At 41.8% G+C, this 16650-nt stretch overlaps 2 protein-coding genes across 4 annotated transcripts in view; both read right to left on the reverse strand.

Moving 5' to 3' along the window:
• LOC128083751 (lysophosphatidic acid receptor 1-B-like) overlaps nt 1-11720 on the reverse strand; it is a 37991-nt gene extending 26271 nt beyond the window's left edge. Inside the window, exon 1 of the mRNA XM_052689296.1 lies at nt 11634-11720. The gene's annotated coding sequence lies outside the window, so the exon portion shown is untranslated. The remainder of the gene's footprint in view (nt 1-11633) is intronic.
• Nucleotides 11721-12627: 907 nt separating this feature from the next.
• Nucleotides 12628-16650, reverse strand: part of USP32 (ubiquitin specific peptidase 32) — a 58646-nt gene continuing 54623 nt past the window's right edge. For all 3 annotated transcript variants that reach the window (XM_052688703.1, XM_052688702.1, XM_052688701.1), the window contains exons 32-34: nt 16169-16614; nt 15523-15615; nt 12628-14979 (exon numbers count right to left, since the gene is read on the reverse strand). In XM_052688703.1, the coding sequence (XP_052544663.1) occupies nt 14806-14979; nt 15523-15615; nt 16169-16614 (713 nt within the window). In that variant the 3' untranslated portion in view covers nt 12628-14805. The remainder of the gene's footprint in view (nt 14980-15522; nt 15616-16168; nt 16615-16650) is intronic.

The raw sequence follows: 16650 nt of genomic DNA on the forward strand, positions 1-16650 counted from the left end.
CTGTATCTGTGTTAGTGATCTAGTTCAATTTGTTCTTTGTTAGAGGCTCCTTGGCAACCAAGTGGACACATACTGTTCTGGTGCTGAGTATGACAACAACAGGACTAGCATTAATGCAGTAAATCAATACAAATCTATAGCAACAGCCATTCAGTCAAAAACATTAAAAGACAGAAAGGTTTCAAGTGGAACATTTGGCTTTCTTTTGTGATAGTCCTTATGGAGAAGTAATTGTTATTCACAGCTAGCTTCAGGAACAGATTTTCAAGAATTGTATCCACATGAATTTTAGTAGGAAATCTCTCCCAAGAAAACAGGAAACTACAGAAACTCCTAAAGAACTAATAGCTGACCTGTGATGCTATAGGAGAGAATTGAGAAATACTAAAAACAAAACAAAACAAGAAATAGTGTTTTCCTACTTAGAGGCTAACACAAAACTTTGTTGATGCATTTTACATACATTGGACCCAGGGTTAAAGACCATTATATCCCAATGTTTAGTCACATAAACTAATAGAAAATGAAACAACGCTAGAAACTAAAGTTCTCTAGAGTGGTATATTTTAGGTTTAAAGCAACAAAGATAGCAGTGGCTTTGACATTCATGACTATCATTTGGATTTCAGAAAGCAGTATACAAACAGCATGCGTGTTCAAAACGGCAGATTCCTCTCACAAAAGAGTTTGGAAGATTATTTTGGGAGATTACCACAAGATTGGAAATAGCTAATGAGAACTCCATCCTTCAGAGGCAGTAGGATTTGGGTACAGGGTTTACCTGTGATGGCTGCCAGGAAAGAGCCAATTCACTGTAAGGCTGAGCAGTAGGAATACAGCACACTTCAGCGGGTCTTGTCCATGTCTAAAAGCCCAAAGCGCTCCTTCTCCAGCCTTGGATCAGACTGATCTGAGTACAGGCTTTTAGCGGCTGAGAGATGGAGAAACAGATCTGCACCAGGAAAGCAGCCCAGCTTCACACCCACCTGACAACCAGCGTGGAGAGGGAGGCACTGACAGAGAATCCCCAGGCTGCACGTTTCACAGAGCCCCAGGCTGGGGCTGAGGGCTGGGCATGGCACTGCGCAGTGCTGGGCTGCAGCACCTGCTGCTGCCAGAGCTGGAACCAAAAGCAAGGGCTGCCCTGCTGCTTGTAAATAACCTGAAGGAAAAATGGTGGAGGGAAAGAAAAATAAAGGAAACATTCTCTCAGGACGGCGGGGTGTTGGGCAAAGCAGAGACACCCACAGCTCCCACCACTGCTGGCGGCCATTTTCTGAGGGCCTTTCCAGGCTGAGGGGAGGCCCCAGTCTGTCCCCTCAGATCACAAAAGTACCACAGCTTCCCCGCCTTGCTGCCTTGCCACCCCAGGTTGTACAAACGTGATGGCAAACAACAAGCTGCAAGAGGATTTCCTCCACTTAGAGCTGCTTTGGGCTGGCAGGAATGGACGGCCCTCGGTACACAGGGGACATTTCCAGAGCACTTCCACTTGGCAGCACTCTGAGGCCACGTGTGCCAGTGCCCATCGCCATGGACTTACGGGCTGCTGCGTTAGCACCAGTCACTGCCAGCAACCCAAACCATGCAGACAAGAGTCCTCCCCAACTGCACGAGTAAATCGAGCTGCCTCTCTATTAAAATCATTCACTGGCATTTTCGAGCCTGAACTGTTTCACAGAGGCAGGTTAAAAAGGAATCAGAGGAGATGGAAGCAGGGAAAAGTCTCCAGGAGCAAGAGGGCAGCAGGAGCAGCAAGCATGGTGACCTCGGCAGGGCCCTCCTGAACACAGACACAGCTCCCCCAAACCAACTGCTGAGAATGAGAACATGCAGTTTAGTACTCAGTTTAAATGCATTTCCCCCCCATACAAACCTAATTTCAGGCTTCTAACAGAAATAAATGAATATATTCCATAAAACTTGATTGTAATCGGTCAAAAATGTAAAATTATGAATGAAATTAACTACAGCAATTAATCAAAATGTCTCTGGGAGATTATTTTCTTTCTTAGAGTTGAATGCAAATTACATTTAAAGTTATAATGTAAAGGGTATAAAGTTTTCAAAGATTGTGATGAGTTTGGGCTATTTTCTAATCTTCTATTGATTAATGTATTCTAAAACAATTCAGACATTTAGTACTCAAACAGTTTGAATTTAAAAAGAAAAGAACAGACATCACTTTGTTACCTGTGGCATTTGTTTCCTTATAATCTACTTTCATGTAGTTAAATTTCCCAGTGCCTTTTTCTTTTTTTGTCATGTGAAAGAAACCTCACAGAAAAATACATTACTTTCCATCTACTAAAATTATGACTACACCCATCATGACTACACCCAGTCAATTCCCAGGTTACTGAGCAGTCATTGTTCCCAGCATGTGAGAGAAGTGCCCTTGGTTAGGTTACAGATGCATGCAGTTATGAGGAATTTATTAGAGAGGAAGACAGAAGTTTTACATCTTGCTGATTGCACTGATGTTGAGATTAAGGCCTGAGTAAATCATAGCCATTCTCTACCAGGAAAGATGTATTTCTAAAAACCTAGAATCATTTGACTTTGCTGTACACATCACCTGAAATACTTCCTTACAAGTGGTAACACACAATATTTTGCGTCATGGAATCCAAGAGTTCCTGTTGAACCTAGGAATAAATCTAAGAGGAAAACAGCGATCTGTTTAAATAAAGATGCTGCTTAATGAAGGAGGAAGGCACACAGACAGCCAACAAGGTGCTGAAGGCTCCCCGTCCTGCTCAGGTAAACTCACTGCAGCCAACAGCTCTGGGCTTTGTGCAGCACTTCATTCCAAACATGAATAAGCAAAGGGAAAGACTTACATTGCCCCAGATCACTGACAGAACTGAACCATTTTTGGGAACAAGCATTGTGACAGTTAGATAAAGGCTCTGAAGCAGGTTGTAAGCAGAAATATTGCTGCAGCTCCATTTACTTCGATGATTTTAGTGCAATTTGAGTGGCAGACAACAGAGTGTCTTATCAAGCAGTGCAAAAAGAGACTCCAGTGTCACCCATATAAAAATACCCACACTGAAGCAGGCTCTTATTGTCCTGACTGTTATTACTGCAGTGCCAGAGCATAAACGGGATGTTAAGATTTATGATCCCACAGATATGTCTACACAAGTTACAATACAAGACTGATTTATTTTAAAAACAGCTATTAAAGCTCATAAAATGCAAACATTCCTGTTGCATGGGAAGAAGTCAGTGCGATTTTTATTGCAGCCATAGGAATTATTTGAGATTGTGACAGGGAGAAGATGGCCGGGCAACAGATAAGTCACAGCTCGTGATTCATAAACGCCTCACATGAAGACTGTTAAAAAGAAAAAACACACCTGAGTTTTTCAGGAAGACCCAAATGACTTCAGCGGCAGACGCAGCTTTCAGATGGAGATGACGGTTTGGTGAAACCTAGTGGCTCGATTCAGTAACGCGGGGCAATGCACAGAGCTTTGTAAAACGGCTGTGAGATAAAAGCATGCACTTCAACAGGTCCTTTTCTAACTCTGGTTAAGACATAAATGGCTAAGCTAGCCTCAGCTTCATCAGGCAAAAGATCTTCCCAAAGCTTTCAGCTTTCTGGTTAACCAAACTAAACAGAGCTTAAATGTAAAAAGAGAAAGCTTAAAACACAACAAAATTATTTTACGTTTTTTGGTACAAGTTTATCCCAGCAGAGCAGATGAAAAAGGTGCAGTATTTTGCTCCTCCATTCAGAAAATCAGTAAGAACAGCACAGTAATAAAATCTGCTGGTCGCATGGGCAGCAGCTGTAAAACCATCAGTATCCACGCCTGCTTTGCTATAAGGCAACTGTCAGATTCCTGCCAAGAGAGCTGAAATGGAATGATTAACACATCCTGCACCCTCATTATAGAGCACTCAATTATCCCAGGGTGCTCCATGGGAAACATCATTTTCAGCACAGTGCTGTATCACAGTCTCCACACTGCAAACTCTGTACAACCTTCCCAGTGCCAGCCTGCTTGTGTGCTCCTGACTCTGATGCTGGGTTTCTGTTTGCTTTTTCTCATCTTCAAACTTATGTGAGAGCGAATCTAAGAAAAGGCCGTGCTTTAATTCCATTGCTCTTAATGCTCCTCAGTTAGAATTTGTGCCCAACACTTCCTTAAAGAAGCTCCTTGCAGAATGTCCTCAGTCAACACCACAATATGTTCTTATTAAGAGAAGTCATCTGTGACAATCAAATTCCTATGAGCATTACATTATCAGTGATGTTATTTGTAACGTTAGCTGGAAAAGCAAGTTTTTCCTCCATCTACCCCTTGCTTCTTTTTATCCCCCATCTTTTAGAAGAGCCCAGGATTATAAATGACAAAGCAATGTGCAGCGTCACCAGCTTTTAATGAGTAAACCAGTTAGAAAATTAATTTGTATGTTTAAACAAAGGAATTATATTACAGAATTTAGAGGTCATGCTCTGTATCAGTATAAATCCTCTATCCGACTCTTCACGTTAAGAGATTCACTCAGCTGTGAATGCCCAAATAAATAAGAAAAAACAACTGCTCAAAAGCATGAGGACAAACAGCGAGCCACAGTGGGAGAAATTGGCCTCTACACAAACAGCTCTACGTTTTTAAACTGATCTGTAGAAATTCCCATTGGAAAATTCTAAGTTCGTATTTAAATTTCAGTTTTCACTGGGGCAGAAGGGCCAGGAATTCAAATACCAGTAGCAAGGAGACTTAGTGCTGCGGCGGCAGCTTGCATTTCTCACTGGTGTGCAGTAAGGTGTGCTGAGCTCCTCATCACTGCCACACACCAGCAGAAACCAAAAGAAACCAAAGCTCAGCTGGCAGCTCCAAAAATCACCCGGTGGACAGTGCTGTTTCCTCTCCTCTTTCTAGAAAGTCGGGCTCAAGGCATCGATACCACTTTAAATCAAATTGACGTGGAATATTTTTTGTGGGAGCAGGATGTTCTTTGCACACATTACAGTAATTTACCACGTGAATCTGTAACCCAGGCAGGATCATCTATGAAAAGTGCAAAGGTCTGGAGCTGGTGGACTGAAGCGCACAGCCAGGGAATTCACTGTTGCAGGGTGGCAGATAAGTGCAAAGGCTGGACTGAAATGCTGATATTCTGAAAGGAAGAGTCGGGGCTTTAACAAAACAAATAGTCCTGCATAGGGTGGAGTGCAACTCCCAGAAGTTGATACAAGCACGTAGTGTATGAACTGCCCCGAAGCAGGCAGCATGGCTTCCCCGTCCTCCTGCTGGTACCTGCATCATCTGCTGTGGCAAGGTGAAGCATCCGAGACATTTTTCAGACCGACCATTTATCAGAGCTGGGACTCAGAGGAAAAGCACACGCAAAAGAGAAGGCTTGCAGTTAGACCCTGAGAATAGGCAGCAGCAGCCATTTAGAGACTCACCGCAGAGAAAAGGCTGTGAGGGCACTGGGAAACTGGTTCACTCTGAATCTATTCATCCTGAGCCAGGGCACACAACTGCAGACGTGAAGAAACTACCAACAGCCCCAGCGACCGCCCATAGCGCGGCCCTGCTTGGTGTTTGGCATCCCAACCATCTGAGGGATTGAAGGAGTAACATTACTGGAGAACCATTGCTACAGCTTGCAGATGACAGTCGGTTCAGCTGCCGTGGATTTTCTACATTAAAATTATTTGTGGTAAAGGCACCTGCAGGTGGGCTGAAGCCCTCAATTGTTCAGGGTGTTTGCAGCTGATAAACCAGAGCCGCCACCCAAAATCAACCTGGGTTCTCTCTGCAAGGATTCTTCCTCGGATGCCTCCCCTCCAGAGCGATCTTTTGTTTTAAGCGAAATACATAAACAACAGAAAATAATGTCAGTGCTTTGCTGTTGTATACACAGATCCAAAATGTGCTTTAAAACACCACAATAAAATATCACACTGGTCTAAATGGTGGGAAAGTTTAGTTTTCCTTTCATTGAGATGGAGAAATTTGACGTTTTACAGTAAGATATCCTCAGGGATAGTACACGTTCTCATGGAGATAGATAAAAGATAGTATGACTTTTTTCATCTTAAAGCTACATATATTAAATTTAGTACTGTGGGAAACAGCAAAAGAACCTGATCAGAATCTGAAACGATTCTTTTCACGCACATAAACAAACAAAGGCAGTCCCAGTGGCTCCTGCAAGCATCCCCCTGAACAGCAGGCTTTCCATAAACAGCTGAAAACAAAATTGCAGGTATTTGTGCTGAGAAATTGTCTGCACAGTCGGATGACTGCAGGCCTTTCTCTGTAGGCCAGTAACTGCAGCATTTTTCCAGCAAGAAGTTCACAGTTGAAACTACCAGACAGAACCCAACACAAAAACACTCCCCCGTCCCATTTCTTCCCCTTTTTCTTCTTTTCTTTTCTTTTTTAAACCACAAAGAAAAGAAGTTTTGTTTAACGGAGTGGAGCGATCTGAAAAAATCAGAGCTCAGGTTGCATAGTGTCAGCTTTTCCATTCCTGATACAGTTTCCTTCAGCCACACTGCATTTATTTTTAAAAGGTCATTAAGCAAGATACAAAAGGTGAAATGCAAAGTTACAGATTTATAACCTGCCCCAGCACTTGTTAGACAAAGGGTCAATGCTGCTTTGAACACAAAAGCTGAAGTAAAGGAGGTGTTTGCTTTCTACCCCAGAACATCAAAAACCGGCCGGTAAAGGGAGACCCAACCCTGCGAAGGTTGAAGTGTTAGAGGGGATCCTCACATCTGTATTTTATCCCTTACTTCCCTTTAATCAACTCCCGACTCTTCTTAATTTGTTTGAACTCTACTCTTCTTCACACTCAGCTTCTCACTGTATTAGCCTGCCTGTCGCTCACATGAAAGAGAAGGCTACTTTAAAATACAGCTCGCTTTTTGTCCCAGTTACATCAAAGTCAGTTAGACAAAGTCAGGCTTCTGATTCCTACAGATTTTGTGCTCAGAGCCGCTAATTCTTCAGGTCACTCTTAATTTTTACCACTCTAAACTGCTGCTAGTCTGCCTCGTGTCTTACTGAGCAGTCAGATCCCTGGATTATGCTAAACCAGCATTTAATGACTTCATTATCTGAGTTGTTATTTGAAAACATCACCAGAGGCAGCAGCATCCTAACTTCTATTTCATTCAATCATTTAAAGAAATACAGCAAGGGGAAAAGGTAAGAAGTTTAAAGACCTGCTGTGACATCTTTGTCCACACCCCATGTTCACATTAGTTCTCTGATATGCTGCCAACATTTTATCAAATGTATTTTAAACAGGAACATTTTGTAAGCAAAGCTGAAGATAAAAAGACCACATGGGCAAGCAAACATTTCCAATTCACTTGCTTATGAGCAAGATTGTAAACACAAGCGGTCAATATACATCATCTGGGTCTTCCTGTGAGGAATCCTTTCCTGCCCCTTGAACAAGCATTCTTCCCCACTGTGAATATTTTTGATTTAAAAGTCTCCAAGCAGCATTCTCGCACGTCAAAAGGAAAACATCACCTAGCAAAACCTCAGCTGACTTTCTGTTCCATTTGCTGATGGATCTGAGCACAAAAGAAAAACATCCAGAATCCAGGTGGAGCATTGATTAGATTGCCAAGTAAACCTCTGACCATCAGAGCTTTAAAACCCAGTCCATTCTACTCCTGTAAGCTTGGCAATGAACTCAAGTCTCTGAGAGATCCCTTCCCCCGCTGTGCTGGCCGGGCTCCTGCTAACCCAGCCCGGGGCACTTGCCTCCCCCCAGGCAGGATGCGCTGCTGCTGTGTGCTGTGCTCACTGTCCTCATCTTCACTTTACTTTGAGGCCGTGTCACCTCAGCACACGTCCATCCACTCCCTGCTGCTGAGTTCATCTTCATAAACAAGGCCTCATAAATAAATCCTGCATCCTCTTTCCCCTCACACTACACTTCAGTACGGCACCAGCACGGAGAGCAGTGCATGGGGACAACTGTCAAACGTCTACGAAGCACTTTTAGGAGGGATGTAACAATATTAAGGGCCACATGTTTGTAATCACACTGTTCCTCGCATTGTCTCCTTACTCCAAACATCATAAGGCAAGCATATTTTGTAAAGCTTTCTTAATTCAGCACTGGTGGTGCTGGATCCTGTTCCTGGCTCTGAAGCAGCAGCTTTCCTATGTTGTCATCCAGTTCTTAGCATGAACCCTTCAGTTTTCCTGCAGCTCATCAGGAGGCCAAGGCTTATTTATAACACACATAAATATTTTCTCCATCAAAATGCTGCACTGAGTGAAGGGACAATTTTTAATCTGCAAACCATCTCAGCCATTGTATGCAAAACACGAAGAGGGTCCAGCTGAATGCTGCACTTCCTTTATCATTTTTGAGCAAATTTTAAACAAGCAGCCTCATCTGGCCAAGTTTTTCTCTGTTGTCCTGTAGGGCTGGGTTAAAGCCCAAGCTATTGGTACCTCAGATTATTTCTATGATTTCAAAACTAACCACCACTTCTGCCATTTATTTGCCTGCTTTGTTCATTTCTTCTATCTGCTTAAACAAAACCTCTCCAATGGATGGTGTAAAGATAACCCAAGTCACAGCATGCTGGGAAGTAGTGAAAGGACAGTAGTAAAAGGGAAGAGTAAGTTAGAAGATGTGCTTGTCTACTTGTCTAATCTATGTTGCACCAGGTGGAAGCAACAGACAGTACAGAACAACCTCCATCCGCTCAGTTGGAATGAAGAAACATACCTTTTTTTTTGATCAATGAAAAGAGTTTCTGCCTTGGTGAGGAGCAGAAATAGATGTTATTGAATAGAAGACAGGCATCCAAATGTAGGAATTTTATGTAACAGAAAAGCCAGGATTTCATCCATGTGCTTTGGTTCCTTTGTGAACTAAGGCTCATTAAGAGATCAACCAGCAGGAAGAGCAGCGTTTCTGGATTCTGTAAACGTGCTCAAAAAATCCTTGTTTTCATTAAATCGAAAAGCAATCTTAGTATTCCAGTTTGTGGCCAATATGCTGAGCAGCCCTTATCACACACTGCTGCTAATTTTCAGTAACAGGAAATCTTTTACACGTGAACGAGGAAGCTGGAGGTTGGTCCCAAACAAAAGGCACAATCTTCCAAGATTCTGTCAGGATTATTTTCATGAAACAATAAATCAGCAAGCACGAATGACTGCATTTCACTAATTTCGTGCCTCCATTTACTGGTCCTAAGGGAAAAAAGGTACAACAAAAGCTGAAATGAATACATACGCTGATCCTGTGGGCATTCAGCCAGCCAAGGACAGCCATGCCTACAGTCTGTGTGCTTTCTCAGGGCGTTTAATGGCCCCAATCTGTAGATAATGGACAAATGGGCAATATAGAGAAAATAAGTGACACAACCTCCTGTGCTAGCTAAAGGGAGCTCAGGGAGCAAGAGGATACACTCCAGCCACAACTGGCAGCTTCAGAACAGATTTAAACAATGGTGTAAAGATAAAAATCACTTGTGGAGTTGAGTTTTTAAGATTTAGGGGGAAGTGACAGCAGTCAACTCCTCTTGGCAGCAGGGCACTCACAGGACTTGGGACATTCACACTTTCCAATCTGATGCAAACACAGTTCTCAGCATGAGAAGTTACCTTCCCGTCTGCTTGTTTCCCCCTCTCTCTAACAGGAGAAAAAAAACAGCCTTAGTTCTCAGACTTGATAGCCTCTACACAAAGGCTACCAGCCTACCGCTGACACACAGAAGGGGCAGAGCTTTAACACAGGCCACTTTGTCAATCTGCTCAGGCCAAGATGGTTTTGTTGATTTCAGACAGACCTCACGGTTTTCATTTCCGAAGCAAAAGGCATTGAACAGCAAAAAGCAGCTGCAGTTTTTTGGCAGCGCTGATCCCTTCATCTACTTCACGGCCTGTGGCACACTTCAGAACTGAATCCAGCTTTACTACCAAAAACAGTACATACAAACATCTTAGGTAACTAGATTATCATTATTTCACTTTCAAAGCCTTAACAGGACAAATCCGTGATAGGAGCAACCATAGGTGATATTCTTTAAATTAGTTTTTCAACACTGCAAATGCACAAATGAAGCAAACACCACTGTGAAATTATCACAAGCATGATCCCTTATTCTAAGGCAGCAAAGGCTACGCTGAACAAGTGCCGTTGTTCAATGCTCCAATTACAATTGATAACTACAGCACAGTCTGTGTCATTTCCACTGAGACACCAGCTTCCCTGTCCAAGGAAGGCCCTGATGCACCCTATTTGGTTATCTGTTTAGCATCTTCAAGGGCCCAAAAATAAGAACAATAGTTCATTTCCAGCTAAATGTAACGACACTGTTTTTGGAAACATTTGAAACCAAACAAACACCTAGTGATGCAACTCCTGATAGGCCATCTTACTCTGGTCTTCAGTCCAGTTGCCAGATTTACTTCCTTTTTTGGGAAAAAAAGAAAACAAGTCATGATTATAATTAACAGTAAGTCTCGTATAGTTAGTGGCTGCTCAGAGGAAATGTCTCAGTGCTATACACAGTCAAGAAGTAAATACGTGACCAAGTGCTCATACATCAAGCACCTTGAGATCCTTGTTTCAGACAGTTTCCGAGAGCAAACCCTTCACGTATCTAAGATCATTTCATTTACTTTTGAAATGGATTGCTGCTTAAGAATAAATATCATTGTTATCAAATTGCAGTACTTGCAGTACTGACCAAGAGAGGCAAGAGAAAATACAAAACCTACCTTTCATAAACAAAACAATAGATTCAAATGAAAATACAGTTCGGTTTCAATCTGCTTATCAGAGCTGTTGGGTTTCTGCTTCCTTCTTTTGAGAAATCCCACGAACCAATGAGTGCATACAACCTCAAGCAATATTTTACTTCTGAAGTGCAACCTATCTGCAAGCTTGCATCCAAACAATAGCAAGATTGATTTTTGCCCCTTATTTCTGCATGTTTGCCTCAGAGCTGATACCACTCCAATGTTTAAATGGTTGATTTTGCCTCTGACTTCTCACTTCGCTAATGTGATATTTTGCTTCAACTAAAACCTATCAGTAGGGCACATCAGCAATGCAGTGGCATGCATTGAAGAATAATCAGTCAATGAAAAGATTCTAGAGGAAACGTCACTCAATTCTCACTAAAAAGAATATTTGAGAAAATATTGGTTCTCTTTTCTTTGCAAATCTGTGCTACGCATCTGAGATACAAGGAACGCTTCCTCTTCCATCCAACAAGGCAGCTCTCTGCTAAAACTACGGGCTGGAAACTACGACTGCCTGTGCTCCATGTGAGTCCTTTCCTTCAGATAGAGGAGAATTTCCTTTGCTGGCTGTGGGAGCAGTTTCATCCTCCAGACCACAGGTGAAGAGCCATCAGCAGCAGCACGGCTGCACTGCTCCACAGCCCTGATGAAGAACCACACTTCTCAACCTGCATTTGCCTTTAGCCTGTGATTTTTGTATGAATTGTAAGTTATGTCCACTGACCAAAACAAGAATTCCGCTTGCTCTAGAACAACTACCAGTTATACAACAAACACTGAAGAAACGCCTCAGCACAGCATTACCAACCACCACCTCAGATTCTCCTGTGCCACGAAGCAATCTAGCTTTAGAAGTCGTTTTACCTGGTGAGGCAAAACCCTGCGGCGATAAACAACGGGCCGAAGGCGTCCCCAGCACCGCAACGCTCGCATTTCCTCACCGCGGCTCCACAAAAGGCCTCGTTCCGCCTGAGCGCCGCGCGGCCGCGGGGCTGCGCTGCCCTCGCGCGGTGCCGCAGCTCCACAGAGCAGCGCGGCGCCGCAGCCGCCCGGGCCGCCGCCACAGCGAGGCCTGCGCTGAGGCCTCCAACGGCCTCGTTTATCGCTGTACGGGAACCCGGAATGAAGTTTTATAGCTTCAATTTCAGTTGCCCAAAACACACAAAAATAATTAAGTGTTAAAAATTACCTCCCCCCTACCTTTAATAATCTGCAGAAGGATTCCCAGGCGCGGTTAGTTAGCAATTTCAAATTCGCCCGCTGTGCTTTCAGTCATCAACGATCTGAGATCCAACAGCAAAAATACAGCGCAGAAAAAATGAGAGCATTGCTTAATTAAATGCAATTCAGTGCACGAGGCTTTTCAGACCGATACCAAAGCTCACAGAATCACAGAATCACAGAATCACCTGGGTTGGAAGGGACCTCAAGGATCATGTAGTTCCAACCCCCCTGCCTAGCAGGGCCACCAAACGTACACATTCAGATCAGGTTGCCCAGGACCCCGTCCAACCTGGCACAGAATCACAGAGACACCGAGGTTGGAAAAGACCCACAGGACCATCAGTCCAACCCCCAGCTGCCACCTGTGGTTCTCACTGAACACATTTTGAATAGGATTAAATGGACGAACACTACAACCTGAACGGCACGTCCTCAAATGGAGAAGTAAAATAACTTAAACCTCAGAACTATCGAGTAATTTTAGCACTGCTACGAGCAATGCTGGGAAATGACAAGGACTTACTCACACATGTATTTTTCAGTTCGCAGAGTTGACATCTGAGCTTCATTAAAAGAGCACAGGAACTTTGAGGAAGAGAGCTGTTAGAAATATCTGACAAGAAGCGACACTATCTGCATCCACAGTATTTAATTTGTTTGAATAATATAGTTACAGATAAACAGGTTCACTCCATATACAATTACCAATACCTTTTTTTAATACAGCTCATATTCCAGTACATCAACACTATTTTATTTACAAGGTATTTATGTACATTAACATCTTTCTAAAGTCAGTGCATTGTCAATAAGCTTTATACAATAATTTACAAAGTGAATGTAGTTAATAGTTAACTTAATAAATTTACTACTAAATCATGAATTAATTTAATTTAAAAAAAATTAATTACAACCAATGTAACAAACACAGAAGATCAAATAACATTAGTAGATTGTGCTACCTGCTTAAATAAAACATTTCAAAGTAAATCAGTTGAAAAATCTTTCACTTTTCATGGAGTTTGGGAAGGGAGGAATAGAAAAATGGGAACCGAAAAAAGCTTCTAACCTAGATGTTCACAATTTTTCTTCAGTCTCAATGTTCAGATCACTTTAGAGATAAAAGAGCATATGGGATAGGGAGCAACACTTCACAAGTAAGACAATACTTATTTTGGAACTGATCTGCTGCCCTGACAGAGGCATGGCCTCCGCAGACTGGGAGGTTTCAGCTTGAACACAGACAGCAAGATCAGCTGATAGAATTTCTTAAATAGATAAAACCCAGATCCTTCTGAAAATTGAACACTTACTGGTAGGCTTGGCATTCTTGTAAAACACATTAAAAAGAAGCCTAAAATTTATTTCAGAAATCAGCAAGGTAAATATCCACTGTTAGTGAGAATAGAAAATCCAAATAATTTGGAAGATGACACGTGACAAAATCAGTAAGATCTTAGATTCAGCTGAAGAACAAAGGGGTGAAAGTGTGAAACATTTCATTTACATATGCTAACGCTTTAACACTGAAAATGTTTCAAGAAATGCCTATTCAAAAAATAACCATCTTTTTTCTGCTCTCTGCCAAGACTTGCTCGTTCTCTCCTTCAATGCAATAAGCCCATTAACTCAAAAGAGCATCTTGCGAGGGTACGAAAACTGTTTTAATTGCAAGTATATGCATAACCTGTTGCAAAACAGAAGATTCCAAAAGGCAACCGAATTTTGAAAGAAAGAAACCTTCTTAAATTAAGAAATGGATAAAAAAAATAAAAACCCATGAATGCTACGATAGCTACCTGACAACCACAGCTTCTTATTGGTTTGAAATACACAGTGGGTTAATTCACAGCCATTCACTCCAGAGCCCTTACAACAACAAAAACAAACTGTTTTTGAATTATATGAATTTTTTTTAAAAGTGCAAACTTAAAAGCAACACCAGTCATGAAACGTAAGCTCAAGCATCTTTCCTTCCAAAAGCTGGGAACATCTTGTGCAATGTGCACATTTTAAGACACCGCGCGTGCAATCACCGCTACTCTCTTCAACCTGAAGTTTCTTCTCGAGGCATCTCAAAAGCTTAAGATAGCACTTCTCAGGCAGAAAAGCCATTCCTGAAACATGTTGATCTGCACAGCCAACACGTGGAGAAAACACAGGTAAAATAAACCATTCAAGTGTAGAAATTAATCTCTTTCCAAATTAGGATTTGGTTGTGCTCCCAACATATAGAAAGAAAGCAACTGATACATTAGTGGTGGCAAAACTGGAAAGCTTTCCTACTTCTGGTGTTCATTCTTTAAATTTGTCTACTTTCCATTCTCTTTCTTTCCCCATTTTGCCAGTAAAATGCAATAAAACTGCAGGAAAAAGGAGGTAGCAACATCATGTTGTCCAAAGACAACACTACATTTTTTCCCCATATTTTAAATCTAAGGAGAAATGTAGGGGGTCGTTAGAATAGGTGATGAACTCTACACTATTTTGCTTAGCTCTTATTTTGACTATTAAATTTAGCTCTTATTTGGTCCTTGTCGGCTTTTCTCAAACCATTTTATTTAAAGGCCAATGGCAGTCTCAGCCTGATGTCTTAACATCAGAAACATTTAGAGCATGTAGTGAGACAACAGAACGAAACAATACTATCTCTATATTAACTGCTGTTTAGTTAGGGTTTTCTTTTTGTGCTTTCAGATCACAGGGTACAATAACTACACTTAGCTTATCTGTCCCAATAACATTTTGCCAAATGTAAGTTTCAGGGTGTTATCCCTCATACTCATCAAACTGCCCGTTGAAGACCATCCATTTACTGCAGAACACAGTACTTCTTATAATCTGACTCAAAGTCTTCATCCATGCTGCTCGTGTCTGCCATCTTCTTGCCATCAATCTTTGGCAGAAATTGTGCATAGTCCACCCCCTGCTGCTCATAGAAAAGAATGTAGGCAGAGTCGGTGTCAATTTCATCAGGATGCAATTCCTGCAGAACAGAAAAACACGCTCTGAAATACACATTGGTACAACTGTGTTACTGTCACTCGACTTACAATACTCACAATTGCCTTGGAAACGGTACTCTTTAGAGGCTGTTCACAACTAGAAGGATCATGCTTTCTGCCTTCCTCATTACAGTTATCAGGCTCCATTATTTACTTGGAAAGTGTAACAAATTTCATAGAGCCAAATGCAAATACTCAGAAATACTGGAACTTAATTATTCAGTCACTGAATACAAAACAACAAGTGTCATGAAAACACATTCTTGGATTTCCATTTTCAGAAGCATTTCTATCTTTGTACAAAACAAGCATCTTCCCTTAACCACATGATAGCAGCTGATGAACAAATGTTAACTTGAAAGAAGCATCATGTACAATTTTAGTTAAAAAACAAAAATGCCACAAGAATAATTAAATGAAGCAGTATTTGAGATGTTCATGATTTTAAAAGAAGAGTTCACACAAAACAAGTTTCTTTGAATCTAGATACCTGAGGCTGCAATTTGTTACAAGAGAAGATTTACCTTACAGCTGCTGTCATTGTAGCAGTACCACTTGTTGTTTGGGTTTTTGGCATAAGTGACATAGTGACCCCCTCCCATAATTCCTGAATGGCACTGAGGAAAAAGAAGAAAAAAATTCACGCTCAGACATCACAGCTGAGAATTCACAGAACAAATTCACCATTTTTTACGGAGCAATGGTTGACGACAATCTATGCCTGCCAAAGATGCTTAAATGACACAGACTCTCTTAAACAAAATCTCTTTCCTCTGAAGTAGCAGCACACTGCATGCGCCAGACACCTCGTGCACACTGGCCCCAGCAGCTGAACATTCCCCACCCACAGCCAGTCTCCCTCTGTCCTTCAATTTCTTTTGCTATCAAATTTTCACATTATTTTTCTCATCTCATAAAGAATATCACAGTGTTCCTGCTAATTCTGTTTTGCTTTTACCCTTTTTTTTTATTAAATGACTGGATATGACCAAGCACAAAAAGCACTAAGCAGAGACGTACTTCTCACTCAGTTTTAAAGGCAAATTTATTTTGCTGACTACACTTTTTTCTCCTGTTTGATCAACCTTTACTTTCTGTAATGAATACAATAAACACGTCCAGTCAATCAATGCCACCAAGATAGTTTACTCGCACAAAAAGCCAACTCACCGAAATTGCATATAGGTTGTAAATAGGGTTAACACAAACTTCTTCTCTTTGGTCATCTGCAATATCCTCCTCGCTGTGGCTATCAATCTGGCCGTTGATACTGCCGTTGCTATACGCGTTCTGCTCACAGATGTATCCGTTGGCTAGAGTTACCTCACTGTCCTGAGCAGTATACAGTTCAGTATACAGTTCATTCTGACTACCACCCAAATTCTGCCCCCTCGTAAAAGCATCACTTCGATCAGAAGCAATTTTCTGTTCCTGGTCAGTGCAGTTTTCTTTACTTCCATCCAAGTTTTCTTTGCTACTTGACAGTTTGTTTTTCCCCAGCTGCGGTAGCCGCAGGCGCCCTTTGCCTCTTCCTAAAGTCCTTGGGCTACTGTTTGGGCTACTGTTCTTACTTGAAGGACAGCTGGTTCCACTCTTCCTTCCCAGAGATGGAGATGCTAGAACGGAAAACATGTGGACTATTAGGCTAAGGA

Source organism: Tympanuchus pallidicinctus, unplaced genomic scaffold, assembly GCF_026119805.1.
Source record: "Tympanuchus pallidicinctus isolate F22 unplaced genomic scaffold, pur_lepc_1.0 scaffold24, whole genome shotgun sequence".
Taxonomy (NCBI): domain Eukaryota; kingdom Metazoa; phylum Chordata; class Aves; order Galliformes; family Phasianidae; genus Tympanuchus; species Tympanuchus pallidicinctus.